This window comes from Amphiprion ocellaris, chromosome 23, assembly GCF_022539595.1.
Source record: "Amphiprion ocellaris isolate individual 3 ecotype Okinawa chromosome 23, ASM2253959v1, whole genome shotgun sequence".
Lineage (NCBI taxonomy): Eukaryota > Metazoa > Chordata > Actinopteri > Pomacentridae > Amphiprion > Amphiprion ocellaris.
In genome coordinates, this window is record NC_072788.1 from 8,297,283 (window position 1) to 8,314,544 (window position 17,262).

General features: G+C 39.6%; 1 protein-coding gene across 1 annotated transcript in view; it reads left to right on the forward strand.

Annotated features, from left to right (window-relative positions):
- pcxb (pyruvate carboxylase b) overlaps positions 1-17,262 on the forward strand; it is a 332,924-nt gene that overhangs the window by 265,748 nt on the left and 49,914 nt on the right. The window contains exons 14-17 of the mRNA XM_055007761.1: positions 1,085-1,174; positions 7,317-7,538; positions 13,891-14,047; positions 16,748-16,988. Of these exons, the coding sequence (XP_054863736.1) occupies positions 1,085-1,174; positions 7,317-7,538; positions 13,891-14,047; positions 16,748-16,988 (710 nt within the window). The remainder of the gene's footprint in view (positions 1-1,084; positions 1,175-7,316; positions 7,539-13,890; positions 14,048-16,747; positions 16,989-17,262) is intronic.

A 17,262-nucleotide genomic window follows, 5' to 3' on the forward strand; every position in this document is an offset into this window, starting at 1 on the left:
AAACACACACAGAGGAGTGGACTTTCAGAGGTGTAGCTGCCTGGGGCATGTTGCACAGTGGAGACGCCTGGTTCCTTATAGCTGTATAGAAAATACATGGGTGTGAACGGACAGAAAGTCTATGCCATAATACTCAATTTCATGTGCAATAACGGTTTATCATGTGTAGTGTTGCTTTACTAGCTCAGAATCATTGCAAGTATTATTTTCTACCTCTCCCTCTCGATCCTCAGCTTATTTTAATACTTATTTTTATCTCTATAATGTATTGTAGTGAGATGTTTTTGCTTTTCTATTAGGCACTCTATTTATTCGCATGTTGGCTATTTTTTTCTGAGCAATATCTGGCACAAGAATATCTTATCTTGTCAACATGTTCTGATCTTATTGACATCTCTCATCTCTGTGTATCAAAGTTACATATTTAGAATTTTTTCCCATTAAAAAAAATCCATTCTTGCCTTAAAGTGTGCAGATCTATGATATTCCTCACTCACTGTGACTCAAGCACACCAGCTCACCTATAACTCTGTTAAATCACTGTAAAACTACTCTAAGCAACACAATGGCAAGCTGTAACATTAGGAAACTCTGATTCTAAGGAAGAATAACAACAGAAAAAGCCCCACCATGCAAACTAACAGGATTGGTTCCTTGTGTTTGTTTCACATTAAACTCTGGCTGTTTGAGACTACAGTGAAGTTTCAAGGTGGAAATACTAACACATGGTGGTGGCTGCTTATTTTGCTCAGAATTTATCCTTTTGCTTGTTAAAAAAAAAACAAAACAAAAAAACACATGGGCATTTGAACATAATAAAAAATGTTTTTCACGAGAGGGTCTTTAACTCTGTACAAAAAGGAAAAATGAAAAAAAAAAAGAACTTGGATGTGTGATGTTGCTTCTAACTCGCAAATGTAGGAGGATGCAAAGAAAGACTATAATCCATACTAGCTTCGGGGATGTTCTTTTATATCTTTCATTGATTTTTAAATTTTTTTTGTCTGTATTGTCTTTACAGTATGTTAGCTGTGTTGTCAGGCTGTATTTGACTTGTATTTTCTATTTCTATTCTCCTACCCAGGTCATGTGATGGTGAACGGACCAACCACACCCATCCCAGTCAAGGCCAAACCTTCCTCTATAGACCCTGTCATTCCTCCAGTCACCATGGGTACCTCCGCCACTCTTTATCCAGCTTACTCAGTTACAACTCCTCACTCACTTTTTTATTCAACAATCAATGAGGCATCACACCAAGGTGTAAAAGTAGTTTGTTCAATGGCGCTTGAGCAATGAAATCATTAAAATAGTGTTTAACCTCTGTACTTCTATGTGTAGGGCAAGATTGATAGTCGAATATGAAGTTCAACCTACCAATGAATATGAATCAAAAAAACGAACTATTACTACAATAATGTCACACTGCATCATCACTCTTGAATTTATTGCATTTGGACTAATTTAGCAAGGCACTGCCACGGCAAGGGTTATAGGGGGTTTCTCTCCCTGGGGCAACGTTTCTAAAAATGTAAACACTTGTGGATCCACGGGGCGCTTTGGATAAAAGCACCCAGCGAATGACAAATGAGCTGTCGAACAGTCTGATAGCTGTAGGCAGAAAGGTCTTCCTAAACGGCTGAGTTTAGCACTCAGGGAGGAAAAGGGTTTTAGCCCAGAGTGCTCTGCTGAGCTGTGAGTACAGCAGCGAGAGGGGCGCAGCTCATTGTTTGTGAAGGCAGAAGTTCTCCACTCCTCACCCTGATCTGCACCAGCGCCGCCGTAGTCTCGCTGGAAAGGCCAGCGGCCAAGCTGGGCCCTTTGATGAGCTTGTTGAGCTACTTTGGGTCTCTGGAGTGGAGCTCTGTGGGTTTTTTTTTTTCCTTCCTCTTTCTAACTACAGTGCAGTAGTGAATTTTGTAAGGTAAAGCTAAATGAGGAGTGTTGATAAAACAAATAATATTTTCTCAATCATTTTCATATTTTCTGATAATGTAGAACTTACTGGGATGGGTCCATGAATGTATAAATAATATATTTGGGGTAAATATTTCTTTAACGTGAACTTTTTTATTTGGGCTGTATTATATTGTTTGAAAAATAGAATTGCTTGGTGTACTATTGGCAGTAAGTAATTAAAACATCATGAGGATATAGTTAAAATAGAACCACTCATTACTGAGGAATGGATTGTTCACAAAGTTTACGTTATGGAAAAGTGCATAAAGTAAAATTTTATCAGATCTGGACTAAATGGACTGAGTATGTATAACCCATGAAATGTTATATCACTTGAACCTAGCTGTAATTAGATATAACCAGCTCTCTTCATTTACTTTTCTTTTGATTCTTTTTTTTCTTGCGTGATGTGAAGATAACTACAAAGAGTAAGCTCCCGGGTTCTACTGTGTCTACCCAAAAACAAAGAGAGTGATTTATAAATGAAAACTTTGGAACACCACTAGTAACAAGGACAGGCTTAAATGTTGTAAATATGATATGCAATTGAAATTGTAATATCTTGTTTTTTCTTACTAAAGAAGATTACAGAGATTTTTTTTAAGTAATATTTTTTCAATACAACAAATATTAGTTAAAGACCTGTTTCAACTGATGTCACAACTTAACTCTGGTCATTTTGCAGTGAGGCTTTTTGGCCTTTCCTGCTGCTCTTTCATCCTTTTTTTTGTTTGGGCTGTAAACCGGCATAAATGTATGCAGCTGCTGCTTTTGACAGCAGCAAAATAGTCAACCGTTCCAATCTGACATGTTTATCAGCACCCTGTTCTGCCTCAGCACATACCCTGGCATGCCTGGTAAACACGAATTTATAGCAAAATAATGTGAATCATAATCAGGCATAGCTAATCAAATCTGACATCTAAAAAGCGTGCACAGTGGAACGGAATGGAGCAGAATAGGACAGAAGAATGTGCGGTGCTTGTGTGTTTTCTCCGTGCTTACCCACCACTCGTCTTACTTATGCAAATCTCGTGTTGAAAGCTATCATTGCCTGTCGCAGGAGAGCAAACACACACATGCATGTATGCACTAAATCACCCAAACTGGCACAGACGTATAGTGTAGTGAGCAGGCACTCTTTAGACAGACACCCTTTGTGTACAGGCCCCCACTTACCTACTGTAAGCAGCTGATGAGGTAGTTGTATGCAGCACAGGCACACACAGAAGCATACCTAAGGCCTAGTAATGAGATTTGTAATGTGCTTATATCCTTTCTTTCATTCGACGGAGGGATTGAGAGAAGAGAGGGATTAGGCCTGTATTATCACACCCTGTGGAGGGAGGGACAGGGGCATGGAAGGGGAAAAGGGGTTATGAAGGCAGAACAGAGAGGGCTTGGGCAGCATATAATCCCTATATGTTGAGAAAATAGTCAGGTGGATGTAGTGGCAGGTGTGGAGATATGGATAGATAAATTGAGTGAGATTGATGTGTGGGGATAGAGAGTTGGACGGGCGATGTAGCATGCAAAATTCAGCGTGGTATCGTCCTTTCTCAACTAAAGATAAGGGGAAAGGGGAAAAACTACAAGAAAAGTGACTTTGGAGGCATTCCCAAAACACAAGAGAGAAGGGAAGACAACTATTCCTGAGCGACGGGGCGAAGGTGTCCTGACAAAATCTGTTAAGCACTCAAAGGCCATTATTTTCTAATTAGGATTTGTAGTCTGAAACGTTGCCTCTGAAGGCTGATTGCTGGTGGTTCATCGATGGTGTGGAAGTACACCTTGTTCCAATTATTGTCTGCATTTATTTAATGGAGGACATCTAGAGGTTAATCACCAGATGCCTCTGAGCTAGCTCTGGGAAGAATGACTAATAAAAATGACAGACTACTTTCTAACCTCCCCATTGTGCACTGTATTGCCATTGTTAGGATTAAGATAGAATATTAGTTTGCAGCACAATAGTATGTTACAGCATGCACAAAGTAATGGCACACAGACTTAATGCCTTGACTTTCCCTGTTTGTTGTCTCTGCTTGTTTCTAGTTTTGGATCCTTTCATTTCGTCTTCAAAGACAACAAATTGTTTTTACCACTTTGTGTCTTCTACTATTGTTTAGGTCCAAAAATCACTTTTAGGTAGCCTTAAAAGGACCCATACAGAGTCTTAAATTTGGCTTTCTGAAACCTGAAGATACTTGGGATTATTTCAGGTGTGTTTACAGCAAAGTTTTCTTCTTTGTTCTGCCTCTTCCTCACCTCCATTCGCATACAGCTATGTAGAGGAAAACTAACTGCTGCCCTTCTTGAACAATACTGCCAATCAAAAGTGGGTTTTTTTTTCACCTGCCTGTATTTTAGTTAAGATAAATTACCTGCAGTTAGCATGTGCAGGCTTAACTGGCTGTTGGAGTGCACCTGATCTGCAAATTATAACGTTCCTCAGGACAAAGATATGGCACATTACTAGTCAGAATAGAGGCAAAGCAAGGCTCTTTTCACTGAGAAATTAATAAAGAAGCACCTTTAAGCGCTATAGTTCGCGCTATCTGGTCATATAATATTAGCTGGCATTGTGTAGCTGCAGGACAAGTGTGAATAGAGCAGCAGGCAGGTGAAGGTTGCCAAGGTACAAGGTATAAAATGCCATCAGCCTGCAAGACACAGGAGTGAAGGGAGGGCATAGAGGCCAGGTAGTGGGAGTGAGGTGTTTGTGTCTAAGTGGGGTAGTTTTCAAGCCAATGACCACTTGGGAGCTCTTTACTGCTTTGTGCTTTTGCTCGATACAACATACACAAATCCACTCCAACTCTGTTTTCTAGGGAAACTCACATAAATCGGCCATTGTATGTATAGAAACTGTAATCCCAGTACACATGCCCTCATTTCCTTGCTAGTGTGTTGTGTCAAAGTGTTTTCTATGTTTTGCACAGGTGGCAAAACATAGAAAACAAGCAAAGATGTGAGAAATGGAGGGCGACCTTTGGGAATTAATTATTACTGCTAGTGTGGCTCTTTAGTTCTCTTTATTATACACATATCTTGAAAAGTTCAAATGTCTCTCTCTGTTTGCCTCAGCAGCAGGACTTCACAGAGCTCATCTCGTGTTCTGCTGCTGGCATGCATGAACAAATGCATCTATACCTGAGTGTGTTGCTTCATTTTGCTCATGCTGGCCTTAGAGACAATTACAGCACAGATCATTTGTTTTCAGGAATGAGGTGCAGCAATAAAAGGTCAAGAGCAAATATTCAACTACACAGACAGAGAGGGACGGTTTGGGGGGGTTGGAGGACATCTAAGCAGGCAAAGAGTACCTCATTAACTAGTCTAATTGATTGATGATTGTACACACAACGACAAAAATAGATCCCAATTCTGCATCCAATATTTTAATGCCTCAGGTGGTGCTTGTGTTTAATTGCAAGGCAGAGAGGAGTGAGAGACAGACAGGGGATAGATGGTTGCTTCTAGCCGTGCCCATAGAGTGAGATCTTTGCAATGTTTAACGTGTTTGTTTTGAGAAACACTCTGCTGTAATAAACTGGAAATGCCAGTATTTGTCTTGGGATTCCACAGCAATTTTTATTAGTCCTCATGGATGCTTTTAGGGGTTATATTGTGTTTCAATATTGTATGTTGACGTTATAGTCTTGTACGATAACCAGAAACACTCATCCAGTGCCAGCATGTCTAACAGTCTTCCTTGGGGATTGCAGCCTGCAGGTTTTCAGAAGCACTCTCAATGGATGTGTTGTGGTTTATCTGTTTCTAGTTCATCTGTTTGCTTGCGTTGCTCTTGGCTTTTTAAAACTATGCTGGCTGCCTGATTGTCATTGCAGGACCATGAGGTGTAGTTTTGTGCCTTACACAAAATTCACTGTAATATTTTTAGCATATTTAGCAATATTTTATATAACAACTAAGTGGCAACCTCCACGGCTGAAAAATGAAGTGAATGCAAAATTGTCAGAGTCTGCAGTTCCACAAATGACCACTTGAGGCTGACTACAAAAAACAAATCAGTCCCCATAGACATCCATATGAAAATATCGAACTTCACAGTGGAAATGAATATGTTTAACAGCCTGGTACAAAAACAGTTTTGGTCTCTGTAGATAGTTTCACAGTTCAAAGAATGTGCCTTTATATAACTCCCTTGTTTAGACTGCAATAAGGCTAAAAGTCATGCATAATTAAGGATGTGGCCAGCTTAAAGTTACAATAGTTTAAAGTCCCACTGAATTTATGCGCTATATGGATTCTTACTGTTTTTTTTGTATTGCTTGAAGTTGTGACTTCATGTCTCCTGGTTTTGCAGTTATGGTTATTAGAGTTCCAACACTAACATTTTGTAATATCATATATTAGTCATATTTTAAAAGGCTTGAAATATATCGTTTTGAGATACTCTATCTGGTGCTGCCTCCACACTTTTGACAATCGAATGTACTGTATATGCCATACTCAAATTTGCAACATTACACCTCTGATTTCTGGTGTTGTGAAAAGTTTGGGACCTAAAAACAGGGTCTCTAGCCAGATGACTTGGTATTTAGAAATGCAGAAAAACTGCAAATAGAAGCCGTTCTGGAACCGGTTCACCTTCAGCTGGCAGCCATACAGTACCAAGCTCAGTTACTTGGATCTCTTGTTTCACTAAATGGTAGCTACTGACTTTATATAGAAAAGCAAAGCTATGAGTCACTGTCAGCAGGAGTAATCGGTTTTCACTAATCAGTGGGTGGTGTGTCTAATAAGCTGGCTGCTGAGCTTCTATGCCTGTCTTCTTTTATAGCTGATCTTCTGAGCTGAGGGTGATAGGAAGAGCATTGAGAGGAGATAGCATCCACCTCATTAGGACAAGTTATGACAAGTACCGGACTTGTTAACTTAAGAGAGAACGCTTTGTGAATACCATCAGTTTACCTGTGGTCTTGCTAAGCTGATGAGAGTCATTTATCAGGCTACATACTTAAGCAGCGTACACAGTCGATACGCTGCTTAAGATTGGATGAATAAAGGCGTATTTACACACCTTTTCTTCTTCTTTTCATTCACACAATGGGACCTCTTTGTAGCTGTAATTGCAGTTCTGTGTTTATAAAAGCTGCCTTTACATATGTTTTTCTTGTTTCTGTTGATAACTTAGTCAGTTTTCTGTGAATAAACAGATATCTGTACAATCTGGTTGAACATAAAAAGTAGTTTTCCAACATCTGATAGTGATTTCTCTCAAACTGCTGTATCACATATTACCACAAACCTTTTTTTAACTTTTCATTCCTCCTCTGTAATGTTTCCCACTCTAACCGTGGTCTTCTCCCTATTTCCTCTCTCTCTATTAGGCGACCCTCCGGTGGGTTTCCGTGATGTGTTGCTGCGTGATGGTCCTGAGGGATTCGCCAAGGCCGTCCGTGCCCATCAGGGTCTGTTGCTAATGGATACCACGTTCAGGGATGCTCACCAGTCACTCCTGGCGACCAGAGTTCGGACCCATGACCTGAAGAAGATCTCGCCATTCGTCAGCCACAACTTCAGCAACCTTTTCAGCCTGGAGAACTGGGGAGGTGAGTTTCCTTGTTTTAGATGGAAATATCTACCTTTTTTCCAAAATACTTTCTTTAAATGATGCAAAGCACACATGAGCACTATCAGTCAATGTGATAAAAAACTTTGAAAAGCACTGAAGATGCAGGATAATGGAGCTGAAAATGTCAATATTTGATCTCCTACAGGCAGCCGTGTAAAAACATCATGAATTTCCCTATTCTGATGGCTATCATGTTAATTAAATCCCTTTGTATGTGCTTATGCATTTTAACATGTCTCCCCTCCTCGTGCTGTAGATCTGTCCCATGTTTCAATAATGAACCTCTTTGTTTTTTGCGTTTGAGCTGTGAAAATCGTATCTCATTCTGCCATCTCCTCTTCCACAAGTCAGTAAGTTCCCTCAACAGACGATGATTGTACCTCTTTGCTGCTCTTCAGTGAATAGAGAAAATCACACGTTGTTGAAACTTCTTGTGGCACGAGCAGTCCAATATTGTCCCTGTATAATAGGCAATTACTCCAAAACTGGGATAGGGGAAGAAAATGCGATGTTTGAAAAGCTGGTAACAAGGCCAGTTACCAACACTTCTTCATAATGATCCAACGTGAAGTGCAGTTGTTCTGAACTATGAACCCCCTTTTGAACACTTGTACATTCAGGACACACAACTGTCAAAGACAGATGCCAAGTAAACCTCTTGAGGTTGAAACATTTAATTTAATGCTCAATTATAGTGATTGTACTTCTATTATTTGGAGTGCCTTGAGAAGATCACAAGAACAAACATAAAAATTAACCAACAAAAGCCTTGTTCCATTTCAGCTTCCATTTCAGTGGCTCGGCTCATCGTTGGACGCTGCTTGAACAAAGTGAGAGAAAAAATATAGACACATGAGAGAGAGTGTGAGTCTCCAGTGAAACCTCTCCGGTGCTATAAACCCTTTCTAAGATTAAATTCCTCTTGGTAACAGATCGTGGTGCACCAGTTAGGGGGAAAAGCAATATATTTCATTACTGTGGGAGAGCACTTTGAGCGGAACTCACATTAAGCAACTGTCTACTTATTTCATGTTTGAACAGATAAAAAGGCTATAGCAAAAGTAAATTATTAGTAGATATTTCGATAAAAAGGGCTTAAATGCTTCCAGTCTTCCATCTCCCAGAATATTGTGATATTATTACGAGACTGACCCAGGAAAGATGATATGAATTCAGTTTAGCTGTGTTTGAGGAGCTACATTAAAAGCAAATCTTTGAAGAGAGACTGTGAAAACTTGTGCTGAACTCAGTCTTTCACTCCCGAGGAAGTGTTGAATAGGTACCAGGAAAGCCCCTTGTCTGTGTTTGTCTCATTATGCTATGTGAACCAGCTCTGAAAGGGGAAAGTGCTTTCATTAAGGCACATAAATGCCTTTTTAAGATTTTATTTTCATGTATTTGACAACTTTGAAAAGTGCTCCCAAGTTTCCAGCCAAGACCATATTAAAATCTTGTTTACTATCATTTGCAATCATGCACACGACCTCGCTGATAGCTTTACTTTTGAGGATCACGCTAGAATATACGGGGCAGAATATACAGTAACAAAGTTCAACGTTGAGGCTTTCAAACCAGTGTTTTTCTGTCTGTTTCTCTTGGCTTCTTGTGCTCCAGAAACAGTCCATAAAGCCTGATGTTTTCAGACCATTTTATAGTTGCACATAGGAGGTAATTTACTTAGAGTGTCTTGTTTTTGAAAGCTTAAACCTTTGCCCCGTTCAAACTGTTTCAAAGCCAGAAGAAATGTGGTGAGATTTTCAACAAATCTATTGATTGCATGTTGATAAAGCTACACTTAAATAGAGTCTGACCAAGAACATGCCATTTATTGTGAGATTGAATAATGTCATCATTTATTCTTTAAGACTTCACCTGAGTATTTTTAGCAAAACATATAATTATTCTTAAACAAGCCAACAGTGTGGCTAGCCATCTTAATTTGAACGTTTCCTGCAGTAAAGGCTCTGAGTAAACACTGTACATTAATCTGGTGTCTGAACTGAATCCAGTTCTGATCAAACGTGAAGAGAATAGTGAGTACATCTCACTTCGGGCCTTCCCTCCTGAACTCTTTCATAAAGTGCTAATGTTTGAATTGCAGTGGGAGTCGACTTTTAAAATCTTCTGTCAATGAAACCTCTTGAAGTTTAAACAGTCTTTCGTCTTCATAAAGAAGTTAGAGAAAGTGACTATATGCTCGTCTCTCCCCCATTTATACAGCAACAGCAAGAGTATATCATTGAAATCAGATGTAAAACATGAGTTGGAGAAATTTAAACAAGTCCTGACATGATGATTCTGTAATGGGCTGATATTATGAGCTGAGGAGCATAGGATTCATTTGTCTTTCTCACTTAAGAAAAGTAGTGGTGATCGTGTGAATCACAGAAGAGAAACGTAATATGCTGGTGGATTCTCTTGAGGCAGCAGTGTTTCCTGCATGATATGATTATGAGTTCGAGAAAACAGAGAGGGACCTTCTCATAATTATTTAAACACTTAAAGGCAGAATAAATTGTAAAAAGAGACATCCCCCTGAAACCTTCCTGTCACTTTTATTTAACAGTGTAATAATGTGTTTGCCTCAGTGTCTTCCTGTGCATTGTAATAATTTGATGTTAATTGAGCGAGTTAAGGGGGAACAACAAAGCATTTAGACAACAGAGTGATGAATCTGCCACCAAGCCTTTTGACACTTGTTTTGGCAATTATTTCAATCTGCTATTTTTGTTCACATTCTTAACTGGGCATGGAAAATGTACGATTTATCTTTCGTTTACAACAGATTTACATTATTTTATTTATTTTTAAAGATGGGAAATTTGCAAAACAAAGTAAAAAGAAGCCAAGCCATGAGCACATATTTACAAAGTGTTTGTTGTGTTTGACTTTATCTGACTTATAACTATTTCTTGTGGCTTTACATAACATCTTCCATGTTTATTTTTCTGGGGATACACATTTCAAACAACTTCCTAAGCCAATAGTCATTTAAGTTTAAAGTAAGTAATTGATTAATTCTTTAACGGAATGCAATACAGTGGCAACCACTAACATTTAATGTTCACAAAATCAGCTCAGTTACATAACATTTTAAAGAACAGATAATGTGAACACCTCCTGAACTTACTGAATTATAAATGAAATAGCAAAAACAAATGACTTTCTTCAAAATTGCTAATTAAGGATTGTCCCAACAAATTCCAAAGTATTAAACACAGCAAGGAAATTGCAATCTTCCTGTAAGAATAACAATCAAATGCTTTTACAATATATAAAATAATTCTCATTGCTGATCAGGGCAGAGTGACGCCAGTACACTTCATTAAGTGTGAATATTTATTTGAAGCATGTAACCAGAGTCCTGCTGCTCCTGAGAATTTAATAATCCCACATTAGCGTTAAGGTAGCTAGCTAAATCAGACAGCCTGCTGACATCTTTTTCACACTTTAAATCTGCAGAGTTCATCAATATGACTGCTCAGTTAGCAGTTAAACAGCAAGGAGGTGCACTCAATTAATGTTACTCTTACAGTCAGCAAACACACCTGTAACTCCCACTCATTCAACAGTCACAGCCAGGTACTACAGCAAATCAAAATCCATTTTCTGACAGTTAAACTGCTTGTCGATCAGTTTCTGTCTTATTGCTTAATATTTCAAAAATTTGTAAGTATAAAGTATTAACAGCAATTAGTTAATTGGCAATGAATCATTAACATCTCCAGTGTCTTTTCCCTCCTGCTCTTCCCCTCTGTTCTTCCTGTAGGCACTTTATAACTTCTGTTTTGATGAGGAAAATATAAATAAAGTTTTATTGGCAGCTTGGAAAAGACACTGGTCAAAATCAAAAGTGTCAGAAGTCTAACATTTAGACCCTGGTATCAGTCAAGTTCCACACTGGAACCAGTACTTTCCACAGTGCCACTCAAATGGATCCTACCTTGCAAATGGTCACACCTGCCAAATTATGTGCCTTTGCTCCCTAATGCAGACATTTTGATGAAAAATTTGAAGCCTCAATGCCAATCCAAGATGACCCTGGTGGTGGTAGAAGGGGTTACTGTCTGATACTTTAGAGGATTTCCTCCAGCGTCTGTATACAGCTGTTTCCAGGCTGAGAAGTACTCTCTATGATGAATAAGCTGGTCTTCAGGTAAAACAACTGAAGCGGCCCGTGTAGTAAAAAAAAATGTTGTGACCTTCTACAGTTTATCTGTAGCAGGTAAGATAATGAGCTGTATCTTCTTCCTCCACTTACCCTGTGTTTAAAACCCAAAGTTGCCAGATTCACCATTTGCTACTCTCTCACCTCACATTGATTTAGGTTGTGAAGCACAAATTAGACTACAATGCTGTTAAAAGTTCAAATCAGCACACACTGTCCCACAGTGATAGCTTCTTATGGTACCTCTAAAGAGTTCCTCATAAATCACTTAAGGACCACAGGAGGAACGACTGCTGTGTGACTCTTTACTAGGAGGTCCCTGTGCAATGCACTTTTATTACAGTGATCAGGGATACAATATCACACTCTGCTTCAGTCACTTAGCAACCAAAATAAATCACTAAAGGGAGTTGACCACGTGAATATTGAATTCTGTTACCCTGACACATTGTCCCTATCTGAGAATGGTTTTGGTTTTTTTTGTTAAACACAGCGGTCTTAGATAGGGAATATTGCTTTCACATGTTTCAGCTGCTTAGAGGCAGAATGAATCATTGAAGAGATTAAGCCTGTGAAAGCCCTTTGAGGATTAAGTCCCTTCCTGATATAACATTTCTCCCTACACCATGCAAGATACAGTAAAATGAACTGGGTCACATAATGTATCTATACGGCTCCTCATATCTGTTTCACACTTGGCAAATTTATCAGATGAAACAGCGGTAGATTCTTCATTAGTGTGCTTTAATACGTTGGTGTGTGCCTCCTTTTTATCCGAGCAGTTGTGTAATCAGTATCTTAGAGTACTTTTGCTTGTTTTAAAGAATGTGAGCTGTGAGCAAGGAAGTCTGGACAGCACCAAGGTAGACCAAGGAGCAAAGTGGAATCTCAGATGACATTAAAATTGATCTGGCAGGAAAAACTGTCTGATGCATGGGGGGTATAATTACACACTTAAACAAAAATGCTGAGATATGTGTGTTTATGTAACCAAACAATCCAAATTAGAGATATTAATCATTTTTATGCACCACGGGCCTTCCTTTATTTGCTTAAGAGCATAAGATAGAAGTTTAGTTTCTGTAACTTTGGATGGAGTTTGCCAGTGTGTGCCTGAACCGACTGTTTTATTATTGAATTTATGTATAAAATGTAATATTACACAAGATGTTACAAGGCCATATATCTCCACAACACCTATTCCAGGAGACAGTTTGTCCCCAAATAAGTTTTTCTTGACTTTGCTGGCTATCATGGGGACTGCACAAAGACCTTATTTCCCTCCTTCCATCTGATTTATTTCAGCTCACATTCACAGCAGACTGGAAGCAGCCTATCTTTCCAAAAAAGAGGCAGACTACTGCAGTGCAAATTCCTAATGTCCTGCACGAGGGACCAGCTGTCAGTCTTCATTCACGTTATCAAATTATTAGAGTTGATTCCGCTGTCTCAGATGAATTCCTCACTCAGCATCATGTTTTGATATCTCAAATGGTATGAAACATTAATACTAATATGTTTAACATCAGATAAGATTGCTTGGAGTCATTTCCGCTCTGGTTTAAGAGATGCTGACGTAGGCTAAAATCCAAATTGGGAGAAAAGATTTTATTTTTTTTTTTTAAATTGATGAAGAGGATGGTTTTTCCAGGGCATCCCTTCTGCTTATAGAGTGAGGAACAAGCAGTTGTGCTCAGTATTCTCTCCGTGTCCAAATGCATGGGTGCTCAGAAAATGAAATTTAATGATGACAGTGTTGGATCAGCAGAATACCACTGGAGGCTTCAATATTTCTGGCTGATATGATAAACGGGTATGAGAATCGCTAATCTACTCCCCCAGAAAGGGAAATGAGAGATCGCTATCTCTTCTCTTTTTTTTTTTTTTGGCCTCTTCCGTGGAACATTCCTTAGATTCTAAAGCAACTTTAAAAAGAAATGATAAAAGCGTTAGAATAAGCACTGGATGTGCAACTCCCATCAGATATGTTACTTGAGCATCCACTATTGTGTCCTAAATTAGTGCAGTCTGTGTGTGTGTTTGTGAAGAAGGCTGAAATATTATTTTTGGGATTTTTCGAATTGAGATCAAAGTTGGGATGATGAATAAGACCGGAGATGAAAGCTGCAATAAACCGCAACCTGTTTGTGTGTCTGTGTAGGTGCTACCTTCGACGTGGCCATGCGATTCCTGTCAGAGTGTCCATGGAAGAGACTCCAGGAGCTGAGAGCTTTGATCCCAAATGTCCCTTTCCAGATGCTGCTGAGAGGAGCCAACGCTGTGGGCTACACTAACTACCCTGACAATGCTGTCTTTAAGTGAGTCACTCGTACACACACATTTCAGCAAGCTGTTCTTCATCTTAATTCAGTTCTTAAACAACCAAATGATTAAGAGTGTTACTGTGAATATTTTTTAACAGCTTAAGAGAATGAAAGTATACGTTGACAAATATAAACCAGAGTTGCAAATGTAGGCCTGTATACACGTTAACCGTATTGTCTAATGTATACCAAACAGTGTTGGTATGGAGTTCAGTATGTACAACAGTCAGTACTGAGTCACTATATACATCTAAGGAAACCCTTCAAAGCACTGGAGCAGCTTTATCAGTTTCCTATTTAATTTGTTTCCCCCCCACAGTGTCGAAAACAGTTTTTATCAAATTCTTGCACAGCATCAATTTGAATAAGACTTTCTTGAAGCCAGCTGCCTCTCCTTCTGCTTCATTGTCTGTCATTGTCATGTTATTTAGAAAATGTCCTCTGACTGGGTCGTTTCCATGGTGACAACATGGGTGACCGTCAACTTCATACGTGATTTTTTATTTATTTTTTTGGTCCATGTAATAGAATCAGGCCTTTTAGAAGATTGAAAAGTATAGCTACCTCTGAATAATTACACAACCAACTTAGCAAAACAATAGAAATGCAATTACTCAAAAACACTACAGAAAAAAAAGCAATAAAACTGTCAGTGTAATCTGGAAAATGGGCGTTCTTATGTTATATTGCTGTGGTTATAGCAACTTCAGCAACATTTGCAACCTTACTTTCAAAGCACATGTCTGCTAATTCCCCTGAGCTGCTTCGCTCTGCAAATGTGCTCATCTGTCCCTCTGTGTAAACAATAGCTTTCAGTCATTGGTTGTCACATGTACAGAGAGAGAAGTGGCTGCTTCAGAGCCCAGGTAGCAGATTTAATATATTATATCAAAACTGGCCAATACAAATAGTGATGCAGATAACTGGGAAAATGTAGAATATTGCCCTTGAATATCAGACAATCGCTGAAACCTATCAGTGCCTTCTGACAAAGTTGCTTCTTTCTAAATGTATCTAAATGGATGTAATGTACGGTAGCTCTCCACAAACCACACGACTCACACACATTTAATCAGGTCAGTTTGTTTGATGTTTTCCTGTTGCCTCTTACCACGCTCAGTGAGTTACACATCATTGATACAGATGTATACTACAGTAGTAATGCTCTTTCGGTCCATAAATACCTCTGCGCCTACACACATGCATTCACACGTCTCTTTTCCAAATGGATTCACCAGATTCGTTGGTGATGTGGATGACTCATATAAACACAGTCAGTACACACCTGCAGTCAGCCGCGCACACAAACACCGACAGGGACGTACACACTGCCTCCCTCACACATGCACAGTGTGCTTCACTCACTTCAGGTAAATTAGTAGTGGCTAGTTTATGACAGATGCAGCTGTCCCTTCCTCCCTCCTTCGTACTGAATCACACACAGGCAGACCTCCCTTATCCTCACTGTTTTTGCCCCCGCCCGACCCCTCCTATCGTGGAGTCATTATTTACCCCTACTCATGCCTCCCTTTTCCATGTTTCCATTCATCTCCCTGCATTACACACTTCTGTCCCTCTTTTTAACTCCCCTCCTTCGATGCCTATTGCTCTTCATCTCCCTCTTCACTCTTGGCGTCCCATAGGGGGAGTGCCATCGAAAATTTGCACATCATTGTGATTAATGGCTTTGATCTGTTTGCCCGGCTCTCTCTCTCTCTCTCCATCCTCCCTGCACTCTGTCACTAACTCGACCGCAACGTTTTCAGCATGGCAGCTCGCAGCCAAGTGACCTAAGCGTCTTCATTAACTAAATCAAATCAAAGTGTAATTCCATTTCATTTAGTTGATTTAAAGTGCATTTTACAGGGTCACAGCAGAGTACGTTTTACAGGGAGAGGGATGTGGCATTTTTAAAATGTCTAAACCGCCTGGAGGATTGAACGGGTCATATGATTGTTAACGAGCTTTTCTTGTCACATTCTGGAAAAAAATAAAACCTCTGTGAATTTCACAGATAATGATAACTTCAGCTCTGGGTTAGATATGTAGGGCAGTACAGTGTTTCTCATTTGGTGCCAATGGGCAAACGGCACTTGTATACATTGTAGTGTATTACTAAATAAAATACTGGACACACACACACAAACAGGACTGACAATCCTGTTGTGGCACAAATAAACAGACATAACAATGTGTGCCTGACATACAGTGGTTATCTGTTTATTTTCCAAAACAAAAGCTCTCAGTGTGAGTAAATATTGCATTTACAATCACACAGCTACAGTAAGTAGTCACTCCAGTTATGAAAAACGTGATTAAGATACCAAGGCCAAAGCAATAACGGGAAGGATTTACCACCAGCAACTTGGATAATGAGGCGGGTATACATTTCTCCCCAGCTATTGTGAGCTCTAACAGGCTGTAAGCTCATGAAAATAGTGAGAATACAGTATTTACTCAGGTACAGCGATATTTATGAGCACCGATACGGTGATGGATATAAACAGCTTATCCCAACCCGGATGTGCACTATATTATCTGGAGTACACTGTGCATGAAGGCAAACTCATAAGTGTGTGGGTGAGACTGTGTAATAATCCTCCAGTGTACAGTAGGTCTTGACAGTCTTCCTCACCTGATTAAAATGAGGATGTAGAAAGTGTTGTTTAACTAACATCATTTCCACCTCCTCAGGTTCTGCGAGGTGGCCAAGGAGAACGGCATGGACATCTTCCGCGTGTTTGACTCCCTGAACTACCTCCCTAACATGCTGCTGGGTATGGAGGCTGCAGGAGCAGCAGGTGGCGTAGTTGAGGCCGCCATCTCGTACACGGGCGACGTCTCCGACCCGATGAGGCAGAAGTACTCTCTGGAATACTATGTGAAACTGGCAGATGAGCTTGTCAAAGCTGGAACCCACATCCTGTGTATCAAGGTGAGGAAATAAAATAGGATCCAAGAGTTGCTGCAGAAGTTGTTTAGGCTTCTGCAACAAGCCAAGTTTTCTCCTTCCCTGTGAAAATCGAAGGATACTGGCATTTGTTTGTTTGCTTCTGCGTGAAATCCCATCCAGCCTGCTACAAGAATAACTGAAAAGCAGATACACACACTTTATTCACACAAGCAGACGTGCTGTTGCACGTTGATCTTAATCAGGTCCTAAACTACCAGCTAAACTTTCACTAACTGGTTTGTTGATGCTCTAAGTA